The sequence below is a fragment of the Stenella coeruleoalba genome, assembly GCF_951394435.1.
Source record: "Stenella coeruleoalba genome assembly, chromosome: 18".
Classification (NCBI taxonomy): domain Eukaryota; kingdom Metazoa; phylum Chordata; class Mammalia; order Artiodactyla; family Delphinidae; genus Stenella; species Stenella coeruleoalba.
The window spans coordinates 25,176,506-25,194,610 of record NC_137164.1 but is presented as its reverse complement, the minus strand read 5'-3'; the positions used below and the strand labels follow the sequence as shown (position 1 = coordinate 25,194,610).

Below are 18,105 nucleotides of genomic sequence, written 5' to 3'. Positions count from 1 at the left end.
ATGGCACCTTTGCTGTAAAGTAGATGACCACATATATGAGGGTCTGTTTCCAGGTTCTTATTACGTTGGTCTGTCTAACCTTGTCCCACACTATCTTAATGTAGCTTTATAAGTCTTGAAGCCCTATAACTTTCTCTTAAAGATTGCCTTGGCTAGTCAAAGGCCTCTGTATTTACATTTTATACATTTTTTAGAACTTATTTCCATTTATTTATAAATTTTAGAACGAACCTGTTAATTTCAAAAAAAAAAAAAAAGAAAACCCCCCCCCGGCCCCAAGACAAAAAATCCTGCTAGGATTTTAACTGGGCTTGCATTGAATCTATAGATCAATCTGTTTGGGGAAAACTGATCCTAATTTTTTTTTAATTGAAGTACAGTTAATTTACAACGTTGTGTTACTTTTTGGTGTACACAGACTGATTCAGATACAGATAGATGGATATTCTTTTTCATTTCCATTGTAGTTTATTACAAGATATTGAATATAGTTCCCTATCCTATGCAGTAGTTTATCTGTTTTATATATACTAGCTTGTATCTGCTAACCCCAACTCCTAATTTTTCCCTCCCCGCATCTTCCCCCTTTGGTAACCATAAGTTTGTTTTCTATGTCTGTGAGTCAGTTTCTGTTTTGTAAATAAGTTCATTTGTATCATATTTTAGATTCCACATATTAAGTGATATCATATGATATTTGCCTTTGTCTGACTTACCTCAGTATGGTAATCTCTGTACCAATCCATGTTGCTCCAAATGGCATTATTTCATTCTTTTTTATGGCTGAGTAGTATTCCATCGTATATCTGTATACCACATCTTTTTTTTTTTTTTTTTGTATACCACATCTTTATCCATTCATCTGTTGATGGACATTTAGGTTGCCTCCATTTCTTTTTTTTCTGACATCTTTATGTTGATTCCTCCAATCCATGAATATAATACACCCTTCCATTTATTTAAGTGGTCTTTAATTTTTCTCAGCAGTGTTTTGTAGGTTACAGTGTAGAAGTCTTACATATCTTTCATTAAATTTATTCTTGGGTATTTGAAGGTTTTTATGCTTTTTAAATGGCATTCTAAATTTTTAATATTTGTTGCTAGTGTATAGAAACACTGCTGGTTTTTACATATTGACCTTATATTCAACCATCTTGCTAAGTTCCCTTACTATTTCTAATACTTTGTAGACTCTTAGAATTTTAGTCATCACAGTGTCTTGTGATCTGTGATAGATGGTTTGACATCTTCCTGTGCAATCATTATACCTTTTATTTTTCTTGCTGGTTGTCACTGGCTAGGATGTCTACTATAGTGTTGAGTAAAAGTAGTGATGATGGACTTCCTATCTTGATTGTAACATTAGGGAGAAAGCATTCAATATGAAATGCTTTTTCTGCCTTTATTGAAATGTCCATGTTTATTTTTTCTTTAATAAGTTAATGTTAATTACTTTGGTTGATTTTCAGATGTTCTCTAAATGGCCAATATGCATATGAAAAGAAGTTCTACATCAATAGCTATATCAGGGACAGTAAAATCATAATTTGGTACTAAACACTCCCACCAAAATGGCTAAAATTAAAAAGAATTCCAGTGCCAAGTATTGACAAGGATATGGAACACCTGTAACTTTCACGTATTGCTAGGGAGAGTATAAATTGGTATAGCTACTTTAGAAAACTTTGACACTATCTACTAAAGCTAGTCATACATGAACCCTATTGCCCAGAAATTCTACCACTAGGCATATGCCCAAGAGAAAAGAATACTTAAGTTTGTGTATAAGAATATTGATTGCAACATTAGTCACAGTAGCAAAAACTGGAAATAACCTAAATGTCCTTTCACAGAAGAAAAATACTAGAGATCAAAGACTAAGAATGAACTACCAGTACACACAACAATATGGATGAACCTCACATACATCATGTTGAGCTAAAGAAGCCAGACAGAGTACATCCTGGTTGATTCCATTTATATGAAAATAAAAAACATTGTGAGGGACGTCAGAGAGTGATCTCCTGGCTGGGAAGGGCCATGAGGAAGACTTCCTGATGTGGGAAATGTTATATATCTTGACTAGGTGACAATTACAGTAATGTAGTCACATATCAAATTTTTTCAACTTATACACTTAAGATTTGTGCACTTTATGCTTCAGTAGGGGGAAAGATTAAAACAGTCAGCAATGAAAAACAATCTGAAATTTTTTTAAATGATATTTACAATAGCAGTAAATATTAAATACTGAAAATTAAATCTGACGAAAGATGTGCAAAACATATACATTGAGAATTACAAAATATTGCTGAGAGAAATTAAAGACACTTAAACAAATGGAGATACTCTATGCTCATGATTCAGACTTAAGATGTCAGTTCTTCCCAAACTGATCTATTGATTCAACCCAATCCCAATCAAAGTCCCAAAGACTTTTTCCATTTTATAAGTTGACAAACTGATTCTGAAATTTAAATAGAAATGCAAAAGACTCAGAATAGCCAAATCAACTTTGAAAAATAACAGAGTTGGAGAACTAACACTACCTGATTTCAACACATCAATCTTGTGTATTGGTACAAAGATAGACAAATCAATAGCACAGAAAAGAGAGTCCAGAGATTCGTATGTGTATGAACAACTGATTTTAAGCAAAGGTCCAAAGGTAATTCAGGGCAGAAAGGACAGTTGAAAAAGATAGTCCTTTCAGACTTTTCAATTGAAAAGGATAGTCTTTTCAACAAATTGGATATACAAAAGCAAAAAAGTGAACTTCAATATATACCTTGCACCATCTACAAAATCTAGCTCAAAATGGATCATGGACCTAAATGTTAAAACTATAAAACTTCTAGAAAAAAGATCGTTGTGTCCTTGGGTTAGACAAAGATTTCTTAGATATGACACCAAAAGCATGATCCATAAAAGAAGTTGATAAACTTTATGAAAATTTAGAAGTTTCTGCACTTTGAAATTATTTGTGAATCATATATCTGATGAAGAGCTAGTATTCAGAATATATAGAGTTCTCAAAACTCAGTAATAAGAAAACAAGGGAATTTTTAAAAAATTCTGAACAATCACTTCATCAAAGAAGATACATGGATGTCAAGTAAGCTCATGAAAATTGCTCAAAATCATTAGTCGTTAGGGAAATTAAAACCACAATGCGATACTACTACACACCCATTAAAATGGCAAAAATATTGAATATAAAAGAGCATGTTGAAGAGGATGTAGAGCAACTGAAAGCCTCATACACTGCTGGTGGGAACGTAAGATGGTACAACCATCGTATGACCTAGCCAGACCACTCCTAGGTATTTGTTCAACAGATATGAAAATACATGTCCAATATAAAGATTTGTACAGGAATATTCCTAACAGCTTTAATGATAATAGCTGAAGACTAGAAACAACCCAAATGTCCATTAACAGGTGGATGGATAAACTAGTATATCCATGTAATAGAATATTATAAGAAAACAAGGGAATTTTTTCAGTAATAAAAGGAAAAATATGCTGATACAGACTACAACATGGATGAATCTCAAAAAAGTTAACGCTACGTGCAAGGAGCCAGACCAAAAAAAATAGTGCATGTTATATGACTCCATTTACATAAAATACTAGAAAATGCAAACTAATATAATCTATGTAGACAGAAAGCAGATCAGCAGGAAGGGAGTGGTTACAAAGGGGCACAAGGAAACTTTTAGGCTAATGTTCACCAAACATGAGTAGGTTCACTACTTGATTATGGCGATGATTTCATTTTATACTCTATTTAAATATGTGCCACTTATTGTATGTCAAGTATAGCTCTATAAAGCTATCTGTAAAACAAGCTTGGAGCTGTAGGTAAGAATTGATAGTCATTGGCACACAGATGGTGGTTAGCAACATGAGAACACGAACATAAAAACAGGTAAGGAGAACATGTATGTAGCTTAGTCACATATTTAATAACTATGGAGTACTGTACCTACTATGTGGAGATATTACAGTAGGGACTGAGGGTACTAAAATGACTACAGTCTTGGCTCTTTATAATGTAGTGTTGGAATCACACATACCAGCAGTCAATTATTATAGTGTCATCTGTGCCCAAATGAGAAACTAAAAGGCTCTATGACAGTAGTGGGGAACTTTTAAGAACTCAGAGAAAGCTCTCAGAGGAAGTAATGTCTAAGCTGAGGCCTGAAGGTAGAAGATAGAATTTAGCCAAATAGAATGAGAGCAACTGTGCCAAGCAGAGTGACAGCAAGTGCAGAGGTCTGGAAAGTAAAGGGAGCTCAAAGAGTTGGCAAGTACAGCGTTTAGGGCTGTTCATTTGCATAAGCCCCTTCAAACCCTCTAAGTTGGTATTCTACTTTTCTGTTTTTCCTAAGTAAGTTCCCCTCACCCATCCAACCACCAAACTGTGTACCCCATAAAAATCTAGATTTGCCCCGATAGAGGACATCGGTCATTCTTTTGGGCAGCCAGTCACATAAATTGGTAGCTAGTTAACGTAAGGAGTCAAGGAAGGACCTTGGTTATTCTCTCTAGATGCAAATTCTATTCTCTCAAATTTCGGAAGCAGTAGAGACAGTGGTACAAAGCTCGGTGTTTAGGTGCTTGGCAACAGTGGCTCCAAGTGGACCAGTTGTGCAATATGGTTTTGCGATTTGTTTAACTGTGTGACACAGACTGACTCTGATTCTCTAGTCTTTTTGTCTGTTCTGTAAACTGCATGATATTCTTCGAATAAAATTTCTTTTATGCTGAAAACCAGAATCCATCTCTGTTGCTAACGACCAAGAACCCAAACTGACAGTTTGGTATTTGGAAGTGGAATGCTACAAAACAGACTCTAGTATGTATCACCCGCCAGATGGAAAAGAAAGGATGCAAGGCACTGAAGACAACTACTCCAGACTGGGAAAATGGTGACCCTGAGACAGGACATCAAACTGACACCATCAAGAAATGTATTCTAAAGCTGAGAAGCCTTGGAAAGAGATTTATTCCCAGTGCTCATGCTGGTGTGGCAGTGGAGGACAAGAAAGCAGGGGCCACAGGTGATCTGAAACAGAGGACTGCGAATCACCTTGAAGACCCTAGTCATGAAACTGGATCAAGTAGCTGGATGACACTTCAGCTGATCTCTCTTTAGGAGAGAAATCATGCTTTCTGTAGGTGTGAGCATTTTTGGAAGTATATGTGTGGGAAGAAGGCTGTGTATAGATGACAGTAGACTACATCATTCCTCCCTTCTTCCTTGCTATGGAGTCCAATTTTGTTTGACTGTCCATCTCCCCAACACATGACTAAGTCATCTACGGTAATCCTGCTTCCTTGGCCAGCACTTGGTTTAGGAAGGGGTATATATGACCAGTCTAGCCAATGAGCTCTGAAGAGATGGCTGCTCAGGGTGCTCTGGGAAAGGTCTCCTTACTGATAAACAGAAACATAGAAGAACTGCTGCAGCTATCTTGCACCACAGCAGAAGCCATCCTGGAAACTAAACCAAAATACTGAGAAAAGCAGAAAGATGGAAGAAATCCGGTTGCTCAACATCACTACTGTGCTCCTGAATTAACAAACCTGGAAACCTCCGAACTTTAGACTTCTAATTTTGTACTATTGAATAATTTTGAATAGGGTTTTTTGGTTCCTTGCAATTGAAAGCATCCAAATCCTATCTGACGGTATGATTTGGAGAGTAAAATTTGAAGATAAGGCTGGTGGGATCAAGGAGTTTTGTGAAACCATGCAGGGCCTCAAATCCAGCTGAGGATAGTAAGAAACCACTGAATGGCTTGGTACAATTAAGTGCACCCCTGTTGCACTGGGCAAGAACACATTGAAGGGGGACAAGGTGAAGACAACAGAGAACAGTGATCTTTAGATAAAACTTGGGAGAACTCTAACCTTTGAAAAAGTCTCTGGAGCAACCCAAGAGGAACATTAAGAAATTATTATAAAGGCAGGAAGAGGACGGAGAGAGTTGGGCACAAAAGTAAAGGCAATAGAGAGTTTAAAAGAACAGTGAGTTATAAAAGGTTATCAAATATTGGAGAGGTCAAGAAAGAGAAGAAGGGGGGAATCTGGCAATATGGAAATTGATTCCTTTTTAGTGACTTTTGCAACAGTAATTTCAGGGTAATAGGGCAAATGTACTACTACAGTGGGTTAAAGAACCACTGACAGATGAATGGATAAAGAAGATGTGGTACATATATACAATGGAATATTACTCAGCCATCAAAAAGAATGAGATAATGTCATTTGCAGCAACATGGATGGACCTATAGATTATCATACTAAGCAAAGTAAATCAGAAAGAGAAATACCATATGATATCACTTATATGTGGCATCTAAAATATGGTACAAATCAACATATCTATGAAATAAAAACAGACTCAGATACAGAGAACAGACTTGTGGTTGCCAAGGAGCGGGGTGGGTGGGGGGGCTAGGGGAGGGAAGCAATGGGAGTTTGGGATTAGCAGAGGCAAACTATTACATATAGCATGTTTAAACAACAAGGTCATACTGTATAGCACAGGGAACTATTTTCAATACTCTGCGGCACACCACAGTGGAAAAGAATATGAAAAAGATATAGGGACTTCCTTGGTGGTCCAGTGGTTAAGACTCCACACTTCCACTGCAGGGGGCGCGGGTCTGGCTCCTGGTCAGGGAACCATGATCCCACATGCCGAGTGGCCAAAAAAAGAAGGAATATATAAATGTATAACTGAGTCACTTTGCGGTATAAAAGAAATTAACACTGTAAATCAACTATACTTCAATGAAATTTTTAAGAAAAAGAATGAATGGAAAGTGAGGAAAGCAGCAGGTTTATAAGTTAAGGACAGTGACAGTAACATTGCAGGTACTTCCTTAATACATGTTGAATCAATGACTTGATGTAGAAAGGCCACGTACTGAGTAAGAGTTATGTCCCTATTCAGGAGTTCAGTACTGGGAGATTATATTAGGGGATGCATGGCTAGAGTTCTAAGGGAGGAAAACTCTTCCTTGATCCTCTTAGGGTCCCTGCCTGGGCCTAAAGCTCAAACTGACAAAGACATTAAAGAAGAAAAGCATATTAAGTTTTCTGTAACGTGGGAGCTTCCATAAGGAAATGAAGACTCAAAGAAATGGTTAAGCCTGAACATTTTTATACTAGGTTTGATGAAGAATGGAAAGTCATAGAAAAACAATGGAACAGAAGGGTATAAGCTAAGGGTAGTAAACTGGAGAAAACTAGCAAGGTCTGTTCCTTCAGATTCTTCTCTGTTTCCCTCCATCTTCAGAGATAAGAATGCTCCTTTAAAAATCATATTTGGGGGGCTTCCCTGGTGGCGCAGTGGTTGAGAGTCCGCCTGCCGATGCAGGGGACGCGGGTTCGTGCCCCCGTCCGGGAAGATCCCACATGCCGCGGAGCGGCTGGGCCCGTGAGCCATGGCCGCTGAGCCTACATGTCTGGAGCCCGTGCTCCGCAACAGGAGAGGCCACAATGGTAAGAGGCCCGCGTATTGCAAAAAAAAAAAAAAAAATCATATTTGGGAAGAATATTAACTGACATGAGGAAATGAATAAGTGGAAGTTACTACTGGGTATAGGCGTATTGGATTGAGATTTTAATTTTGTTACATTTTTCTGTTTCTGTGTTTTCCAAGTTTAACAATTAACTGATCTAATTTCTAATTAGAAAACTTGTTTTTTAGAGTGTGTTTAATATTATCGCTGGGAACATTTTATTTTCTAATTTTTGGAGCTTTGTAATCCATTGTGTCGTGTCCGGAAACTGCCATTTGGCATGGTAGAAAGGAAAACTGAGAGGATGACATTCTGCAATTCTAATCTGACTAATGGAGGCTGTTATATAAACGTTTAATAACACTGTAATACTAGCAACATTGTCTGTATACTTGTTCTTAAGGAAAATTTTCTTGAAAACAAAAACACAGGATTTTTACATGATTTATTTAATAATAAACCAATTAAAGATACAAAAACGTTTAGAGGATTCCAAAATTTAAATTTTTGTTTAAATACAAATTCACTCTGTAACATGAAAACATATAACATTAGACCTCTAAACATAATGATTCTTTCAACTACAAAAATTTCTTTTTGCTATACTAGAAAATTTGCAGAAAACAATTTTTCTTGTGAAATTAAATGTACATTATTTACAGTTGAAAAAGTAATCTAAAAACTATTGCATTTCAGAAACTGGGATATATAATGTATATCTTTGTATGCAATTCCCCCTCCCCCCACTCTCAATAAAAAAAATGATCCAAAATATAAAGCAATTATGCTTTTATAGCAACTGACTACTCAGCCAGATTAGCCCAAGGCTTGGCTGCTTTCTGGGGCCTTAAAGAGCCCTGACTCTTTCAGAAAAGCAGTATATCATTTAGCACTCAGCAACATAAGTTTTTTACTAGTGGACCACAATGCACAGTGGCCTAAAGAGTTAATGAACAAAGTATTTAGGAGGAATTCAGGTTCAGAGCAAATCTTAACAGGTAACAGCAAAATGAATTTTGTAGGGTCATTAATTTTTCTGCAGTATTTTAGCTATATTTACAGTAGGAGATAAGCTTAAAACATAGGGCTTAGAATCATAAAATTTAGAACTAGATAGGAAATTGGACTTCATCTAATCTAATCCAATACATCCCTCCTCTTATGATGCCCAGAAAGGTCAAGTGGCTTGCCCAAGGTTATACAACTAGTTAGTAGGAGAGCCACTCTTAGGCTGATACTTTTATATTATCCTGCTTCTGAAACAGGTTCAGCCATATCATGGGCACATTTCGATTTTTAATGTTATAATTTACATAGTCATAGTTCAATATACAGTGCAACAAACTAAAGTCGATGTAAGTGAAATCATAATTTTAACAAGGCATAAAATAGGTGTCTTGCATTTGAAAGAGTCAAGACTTAACCTATACAAGTGGAATGAAAATAGCTCCTATATAAATTTCCTGATGTCATATTTAAGTACTGTATTTACAGAAGAATCAGAAAAGCTAATACAATGTAAAATTTAAAAAGAAACTTTAAAAATGCTTATGATATAGCCACTGGAAAAAATCTCAAAAGAATGTCTTCATAGTATAAAACGCCTGTTCCTTCACAATTGAATTCTGAAACATTTGAAGAACAAAAGGAAACACTTGGGTTTTCCTCCCCTCATCTAACAAAGTCAAAATTAACTCTAAGTTATTATTTTTAACAAGTAACTATAAAATTAGGAACATTTGGAGAATTTACCTTAGAATCAATCAATAGTTTGCATACAACTGAAAATGTTCAATTAAAAAACCACCATCTGTAATTCCTTTGGTATATTACTTAGAAAGAGTTGGGTTCCAGCAGTTCGTTTTTTATAGCTACCTGAGAGGTAAATCCATTGGATACCACCATCACATAAGGCTGTGACTGCTGCTCAGTTTCCCCAGTGCCTTCTTTCAAGTTATCTTCAACCTCCTTTTTCTCTACTTCCTGTATATGAGTTTTTGTTTCTTGAGCTTTGATAACTGAAGTGATTACAGTGCCAGGTGGGTGAGTAACCAGTTGTGAATTGCGAGGAGAAAAGGTCACCACAGGTGTGGTAGCACTGAAGGACGGAGATGAAGCCACGCTGACGGTTCCATTGCAAATGGACTGAACATTGCTGGTAAGAACCTGCTGTACGTGGGCAGGACTCAGGACAATGGAAGGAGGAGAGCCCGGCTTCTGCGACTGGAGCACAACATTTTCTTTCAGTACTGTCATGGGCTGTGATGATGGAATGGCTTGTAAGATAAATTTCTGAGATCCAGCACCTGATGATGGATCTGTGCTGGCTATAACTGTTGTGATTGGCACTGTCTGAAGTGTTACTGTGTGCAAATGCTGATTCCCAGGAGATACGACCACAGGAACTTGGGCTGGAGCCTGTATAGTCCTATTGAGATTATGAAATAAAAGTGAGGAAATTAGCATATTCTACATTGTTTAAAACTTAACATTTGACAACTCACTTTGACAAAACATGAGTTATTCATTTCAAATGCTCCTTCCCATATTTTCAACACAACATAAACATTGCGCCAGACCCTGCATTAAACACTCTACATAAAGAAATGCCCAACACAAAACTCTCAGTCCATTAACTACGATACCATCTGGTGGGGAAAAAAGAAAGTCTATACTAAGTGCTATATTAACACAAATGGGGAAGCAATTTTGTTGGGGGAGGAGGATATCAAAATGTTTCCCAAGGAAGTTATGTATAAGCTGCCTGAAAGAAAATTAGGGACTTTTAAATAAACATATTGGACTCACTATCATTTTAATATTTGAGGGGTAATGTCATCAATATACCCAACCAAATTACCAAACTTCACATGATTATAATTGTTTTCAACCTGTTTTTCTATATATAGAGAAAACGCTCAATTAACTAAAATAAAAAACAATCTTAAATGTATGAGACAGAATTATTAGAAGAATTTTAATAGTTCACGGTTCATATTACATAAAACAAGTCATGAATATAATTAACTCATGAGGGTTCTTTAGGCTGGCAGATAGAACAAAAAATAAGGCCAACCCTTGGCAAAAATAGAGGCGTGTTTTAGCAGTTTTCTCAGCTCAAGTAATTTTCACATATTTTAGTCATAAAGATACAATTTTAACATAAAATCTTTTAACGTGGGCTTCCCTGGTGCCGCAGTGGTTGAGAGTCTGCCTGCCGATGCAGGGGACGCAGGTTCGTGCCCCGGTCCGGGAAGATCCCACATGCCGCGGGGCGGCTGGGCCTGTGAGCCACGGCCGCTGGGCCTGCGCGTCCGGAGCCTGTGCTCCGCAACGGGAGAGGCCGCAACAGTGAGAGGCCCGCGTACCGCAAAAAAAATTTTAAAAATTTAAAAAATCCTTTAACGTAAAATCCAGTTTATGTAAGGTTTTAATTCCATTTATTGAAGAAAAGTGGTACATAAATGATATTATAAGTCAATCTAATTTTAAAAGTTCACAGCTGTGAAGTTTACAGTTATGGCCATTGTTAATATAAAACAAATGCTGTTGAAAAAACTCAGCATCTGGATCTCAACTGTGTTTCCTCTGAATTCTATAAAGCTATTTTACAAAAGAGAGATGATTGCTACTCCAAATGACTAGGAACTGGATTAGTCCCCGTAAACCAAATGTTAATTATTGCCAGGAGACTATCACAGGTAAATTTTAGCAAGTTACAATTATGTGGCCTGTCACATGTGAGAAATGAAATTCTGGAGGAGAAGACAAATGGGCTAGATGGAAAGATGACTCAGCACAACTCAGAAGAAGTTCAAAGGAAGCAGAAAGACACACGATAACTGCAGCCCACCCATACATGTAGGATACTGATTCCCAAGTTCAGTTTGCCACCATAGTCACCACTGTGAGGAGTAGTCTACAGCAGGAGATCGGCAGCTCTCTTGAAGGACACTGCTAGAAGAGAATATGAGTCAGGTAATGAAGATTTAATAGGCTGGCAGGGTATGGCCAGATGTACTAATACTATTGGGCAGGAAGGGATGAGTAGGAAGGATACAGAATAACTTCGGGAACTAGGGCACTTTTCCAAAATACACTGTACCTCCCTTCTTCCCTGCCCGCCTGAATCAGGATATCTTGGGTGGAATCTAAGCCTGCAAATGGTAGCTGACAGATACCATTTTTTAAATAAAAAAGACCCAAGGGCTTCCCATGCCAAGAGTTCATGTACATGTATGTATAGATAAAATAGAACTTGGCATATAGGAAGCACACAGATTGTATCTATAAATATGTATAGCCTTGCCACCCTGTAAGTATTATCCCAATTTTCCATATGAAAAAGTTAATGCACAAAGTAGCTGAACAGCTTGCATAAGGTGAGCAGTTAGATAAGAAAAGGGGTCATTCAACTGCAGAGCCTATGTGCTTAACCATTACAACATACTGTCACTTCTTAAGTCCTGAATAACTTCAGCCAAAGATGAATACTTTCTATTAGATCTTTACACTGTGGGGAGTTAACAACCTTTAATACATACCCCTCCCCCTTCCCCTTTCCTTCTCTCAGATGTGGCATGAGCAATAATGTACTTGGAAAATTTCCCTATTGCTCATCAGGGCTACCACTAGACTTTCAATGCTTTTATTCAAGTCAGAAAAAGATGTCCCTTTCCTGAACACCTGCCTGCCATCTGCCAGAAAATATATATACTGAGACATATATATATATATATATATCTCTGCAATGTAAATATATTAGCTTATTTGAACAAATTCTAAAACAATAAATTTTCACTAATAAAAAATTCAGAGATTAAAGGATTAAATACTACACAGCCTTTTCCTAAACACAGGAATTTTAAATTATTTTTTTCTTAGTTAATGATTAAACTGTCAGTTGTGTCTCATTATATTATATAACAAAGGTTATATTACAGTTAACTACTTTTAAAAAACGTAAGCTGCTTGTAACCAACTGGTACAATATTGGTAATTTAAAATTCCTCAAACTTTCTGAAGCTAAGAAACATATACAATATAATATTTGGCTTTTGTTGAATATCAGATGTCAGAAAGTGTCATTTAATTGTTACAACCACCTGTAAGCTTAAATAATATCATCTTCATTTTATAGAGGAGGAAACAGACTCAGAATAGTTAGTTAATGTGATCCAGCATCACATCTAATAATTGACAAGGCTGGAGGGTGAGAAGGTTATGCCCACATTCTTCCTATTCCATTACACTGCTTTAAAATATATAATGTATACATTATACATTTTTAGAGGCTAATTATTTAAAAGACCCTAAGACAAACTATTAGTACTTGGATAAACATAGAGAAATAAGTTATACTGGGTTGGTATATGGACTTGCAGATTTACCAAGGAACAATTTTAGGAAAATATTTTACCAGAGGTTTATTTTTGTGAAGCCAAAGTTAAAATTTGTAAAACTGAGCATATATACCCTAAATCAATTAAGGAAATTTAATCAATTTCAATATAGATACAGCTGGCCTTCCATATCCACGGTCTCCACATCCACAGATTCTGCCAACCTCTCTGGTGGAAAATATCCACGCCCCCCCAAAAAAAATTTCCAGAAAGTTCCAAACCACAAAACTTGAATTTGCCACATGCTGGCAACTATTTACATAGCACTTACACTGTTTTAGGTATTATAAGTAATCTAGAGATGATTTAAAGTATATGGGAGGGTGTATGGAGCTTATACGCATATACTATGCCATTTTACATAAGGGGCTTGAGCATCCTCAGGTTTTGGACTCCAAAGGGGGTTCTGGAACCAATCCCCTGAGGATACTGAGGGATAACTCTATGTGCAATTATGTGAGATACAAAGAAAAGAGTAAAGGAAAAACTTGAGAAAAAATATGTTGCTACTTCATTGTAGGTAAGTGATAATTCATGTGATTGTGTGAATTAACTGACAGTATGGCAACTCATTAAGTTCACTGCTTTAGACTAAACTACTTGCATTAAAACACTATCTCCACCACTTACTAAAGGTGACCAGGCTCCGTGGCCTCTCCTTGACTGTTTCCTCAACTGTAAAACAGGAATATTACCTACACCTCACTGAGCAATAAGGATTTTCTATACATTAATATATGTAAAGTGTATGAATATAGAGTTCTTTGAAAGTATCATCTCTTGCTGTATATTAATTTAATAATCTAAATTTAAGTCATAATCATTTGACCTTCCCTCAACTATAGAAAAAATATTTCAAAGGTCTTTGATTTTATTAAAAAGTAGTCAAGAAAGATACAGCCAAATTTCTGTTACTTTTCTTAGGAGTGATAATATGATTATTTAGGATGTCTCTACTCTTAAAGAGTGTACACTGAAGTATTTAGGGGTGAAATGTCATGGTGATGTCAACTGACTTGACAAATAGCCAAACAGGAAAAAAAGGGTATAAATAAATATAGAGAGGAAACAAATAAGGCAAAATGCTATCAACTGTGAATCCAGGTGGATGGTATAGTTGTTCAGTGTACTATTTCAGCCTTCCCATATTTTGAAATTTCTCATAGTTAAAAGTTGGGATACTTACAGTGAAAATAAGTAGGATTTGGGGGAGGAAAATAAAATATAACCAAATGAGAAAATAATTTTTTTTAAAGTCAAATGAATGATTAAGAATGTATGTGGGGCTTCCACAATGGCATAGTGGTTAGGAATCCTCCTGTCAATGCAGGGGACACAGGTTTCGAGCCCTGGTCCGGGAGGATCCCACATGCTGTGGAGCAACTGGGCCTGTGCGCCACAGCTACTGAGCCTGCATTCACTCTAGAGCCTGCGAGCCACAACTACTGAGGCCCGTGCACCTGGAGCCCGTGCTCTGCAATGGGGGGTGCCACTGCGACAAGAGGCCCATGCACCACAAGGAAGAGTAGCCCCCGCTTGCTGCAACTGGAGAAGGCCCATGTGCAACAGCGAAGACCCAACGCAGCCAAAAATAAATAAATAAAATAAATTTATATTAAAAAAAAGAATGTATGTGGATACATACATACATTCATATAAATACATAATAATTTCTACAAGAAGAAATTGTGGGCTTCCCTGGTGGCGCAATGGTTGAGAGTCCGCCTGCCGATGCAGGGGACGCGGGTTCGTGCCCCGGTCCGGGAGGATCCCACGTGCCGCGGAGCGGCTGGGCCCGTGAGCCATGGCCGCTGAGCCTGCGCGTCCGGAGCCTGTGCTCCGCAGAGGGAGAGGCCACAACAGTGAGAGGCCCGCGGACCGCAAAAAAAAAAAAAAAAGAAGAAATTGTGTTTTGGGAATTCCCCACCGGTCCAGTGGTTAGTTCTCAGCGCTTTCACTGCCATGGGCCCGGGTTCAATCCCTGGTCAGGGAACTAAGATCCCTCCCACAAGCCGCACAGCATGGTCAAAAAAAGAAAAGAAAAGAAAAGAAAAAAACTGTCTTTAAGTTTGAAAAGTTAAATTTTATATTTCTTCATTTTATAAGTAGTCCACTTAGAGAACTCATTATTCTAAAAGGAGATAAAGAATGGTCATATACACTACTTCAAAATAAATTCTATAAATATGAAGGGGTGTTATATGTCAGACTATGTTAGGTGTTAGGAAAAGGACAATGAATAGAATCTAGCTCCTACAGATTTAAATGTATAGCAGGAGACAGGCATTAAAGTCACCTGAAACACCTGGTTTATGTACCAGAATGTGGTACAGGCAAGAAGTAAGCTTTAGCTGGAGAGCAAGGAAGGAATTATGAGTAGAGTGAGAGCTGGCAGTGGAGGCTACAGAAATTGGACTGCACTCTGTGTGCAAATTAGATGTAACAAAAGCTGCAAGAAGGCACTATCACGAATGCTGACTCTTGAGCCATTAAACAAAGAATGGCTCTGGTCAGAAACATCACATAATGATATGCATCGGTAACATGTAGGTTGCCAGAGAAAAAAATAGGAGAAACAGGAAGCAGGCAGAGAGTCCACAGAACTCTGAGACTGTGGAAATGAAGATTCTGAAAGGTACACCAAAGACAGTTTGAAAATCAGAGGTAGGGAGTGTAATTACAATGTTTTAATATCTGGCAGTGAGTCTTACTCAGAAATTGACATTCAGAGTAATAAACTATCCAATATAATACACAATTTACTATCTTTCAGAGCTAAAGGTATGTGTTTTTGTTGCTCTTGTTGTTTTTCTTCTGGTTTGTTTTTATTCTCTAGGTCTAAAAAGGAAACTTTGATTAGAGATGCTAAAAAACAACTGAATCAGTCCAAGAAGGGAGTCCCAGTGATCAGCTGTGGCCATTGTATGTTTCATATCAACACAAATACATACAATGATAAGATGACAAAGAGCATAGAAATCAACGCGAGGAACCACATAATTTCCATCAGATATTCAGTCATCGTAAGTAACCAACAGAACTTAGAGGAAAATAAAACATTAAAGGGAAAATACAGAGTTAAATAAGTACTTCTTTAATTAAGATGGAAAAAATGTGATCTTTATACTCCTTACAAGTCAACGATTTAAGAGAATTCAATTCTCTTAAATCAAACTTGTCGAAAGTTTAAATGGACCATACAAGGAAGACTGAATCGTCTATAAGTCTGTTTTGATTCTAGGTAATGTATACTTCAAGATCAATTGAACAAAAACCCAGCATTTATATTCTAGAATATACAACTGTAAGATTGAAGTCAGCTAATGAAAATAGTCAAAGAATCATTTTTACTGGATTTGGAGGGGCTCCTATATTTTATTATAATTCATGTTCTGGAAATTCATGGCAGTAGAAATGGAAAAACAGAACCTGAAAATGTCCATCTAATTTTCTGCCTTCCTCCCTTTTCCCCATTCTAAATCAGTCAAGACCAGTCCCAAGTGTCTGCAATAGAGCAGTCTAATCTGTTGTTTCATGTCTTTTCTGGGGTTATGAGGCAGATTTGATTAAACCACAAAACTATTCTTCCAACTCTGCCACTTAAAAGCCCAAAAAAGAGGACCTTCGATTCTTGGCCTCCAACCTGTTTGAACTTTAGAACTATTCTGGATACTATCTGAGAAGATAGTATCTTCCCAAAGACTAATGTGGATTTCTTAGAACTCAATGCATTCCAAATGTGGATTTCTTAGAACTCAATGCATTCCATGATATGTAAATTTATGTTAAATTTTTACAGCTTCTAACTTTGTTTGAAAAAAGATCTGAAACTATTCTCTGGATTTTCTTATATGTGGATCCCTTCTTATATGGATTAATTCAGTTACACAAAGCTATAGAGAACTGATTCAAATTGATTGAATAACATCAAGTAATGTCACAGCTTAAAAGTAAGGTATAGGGTCTTCCCTGGTGATGCAGTGGTTAAGAATCCGCCTGCCAATGCAGGGAACATGGGTTCGAACCCTGGTCCGGGAAGATCCCACATGCCACAGAGCAACTAAGCCCATGCGCCACAACTACTGAGGCCACACACCCAGAGCCCATGCTCGGCAACAAGAGAAGCCACCGCAGTGAGAAGCCCGCGCACCACAACGAGGAGTAGCCCCCGCTCACCGCAACTAGAGAAAGCCCACGCACAGCAACGAAGACCCAACGCGGCCAAAGAGAAATAAAGTAAATAAATTTATAAAAAAAAAAAAGAGTGCTTTAAAAAAATAATAAATAAATAAAAATAAGGAATCATTGATACAATCACAGGACTGATGCAACGCTGCTGAAACAATCTGTTGACCAAGAGTTCTAGCTTGACATGTATATAAGTTTTATTTTCACTTCTGAATCCTGACACGTTTAACGACGACTCTGGTCAGAAACATCGTACAATGATCTGCACCAGTAAGTTTAATTTTCTCACCTAATACTCTGAACGGAAGAATTTAATGTTTCGTCCTGCATGCTACTGGTTGCTTCTCCTTCGGGAACAGCTTGTACTGGCTGTACTACATGAATAGTCCGGAAGAGCTGGGTAGGATATGGAGTCTGTGTGGACTGCATTGTCCTAAGAACCTCTGATGGCTGTGCAGGTTCCACAGGATCTTTGGGTTTTGCAGCTTTAGAATTCCCTGGTTTTAGAACTGTAGTGGCTCCTCCTTTTATCCCTGGACCTGAAGATACTCTCGATCGACTTGCCTGGTTCCTACTCGAAGTGGTTGTTGAAGACAGTGATGGATCTGAAGACTCTATGCTGGAACTTGGATCCTCATCATCTATATAAATAAGGTCTTTCGGCATATCCTTAAACTGATACACCAAGCGCTGACCTTCTACTTTTGCCAGAATACCCCTTTGGTAATAGTACCTATTCAAAGCAGACAATTCCATCAATATTGTATTCAGTTATACATAAACTAAAATAATCTTCAACACAATAAAAATTTCCTAATCATAAACAAAAGTTTAAAGCTAGAAACAAACAGGTGAGAAAAGACTTTCTAAATGAAGGGTAGTTATTTTATTTCTCTTCCATAGCTTACTATAATTATAATGTCCCTAACCTGTTTAAATTTGCTTCAGTTAATCTGAAACAATTTTCTGTATAAAAC

The 18,105-nt window shown here is 37.2% G+C and overlaps 1 protein-coding gene across 7 annotated transcripts in view; it reads right to left on the bottom strand.

Annotated features, from left to right (window-relative positions):
• Positions 1 to 7,600: 7,600 nt before the first annotated feature.
• The window catches only part of ELF1 (E74 like ETS transcription factor 1), a 106,245-nt gene continuing 95,740 nt past the window's right edge, over positions 7,601 to 18,105 (bottom strand). For all 7 annotated transcript variants that reach the window (XM_079903203.1, XM_079903209.1, XM_079903205.1 and 4 more), the window contains exons 8-9: positions 17,418 to 17,861; positions 7,601 to 9,966 (exon numbers count right to left, since the gene is read on the bottom strand). In XM_079903203.1, the coding sequence (XP_079759329.1) occupies positions 9,372 to 9,966; positions 17,418 to 17,861 (1,039 nt within the window). In that variant the 3' untranslated portion in view covers positions 7,601 to 9,371. The remainder of the gene's footprint in view (positions 9,967 to 17,417; positions 17,862 to 18,105) is intronic.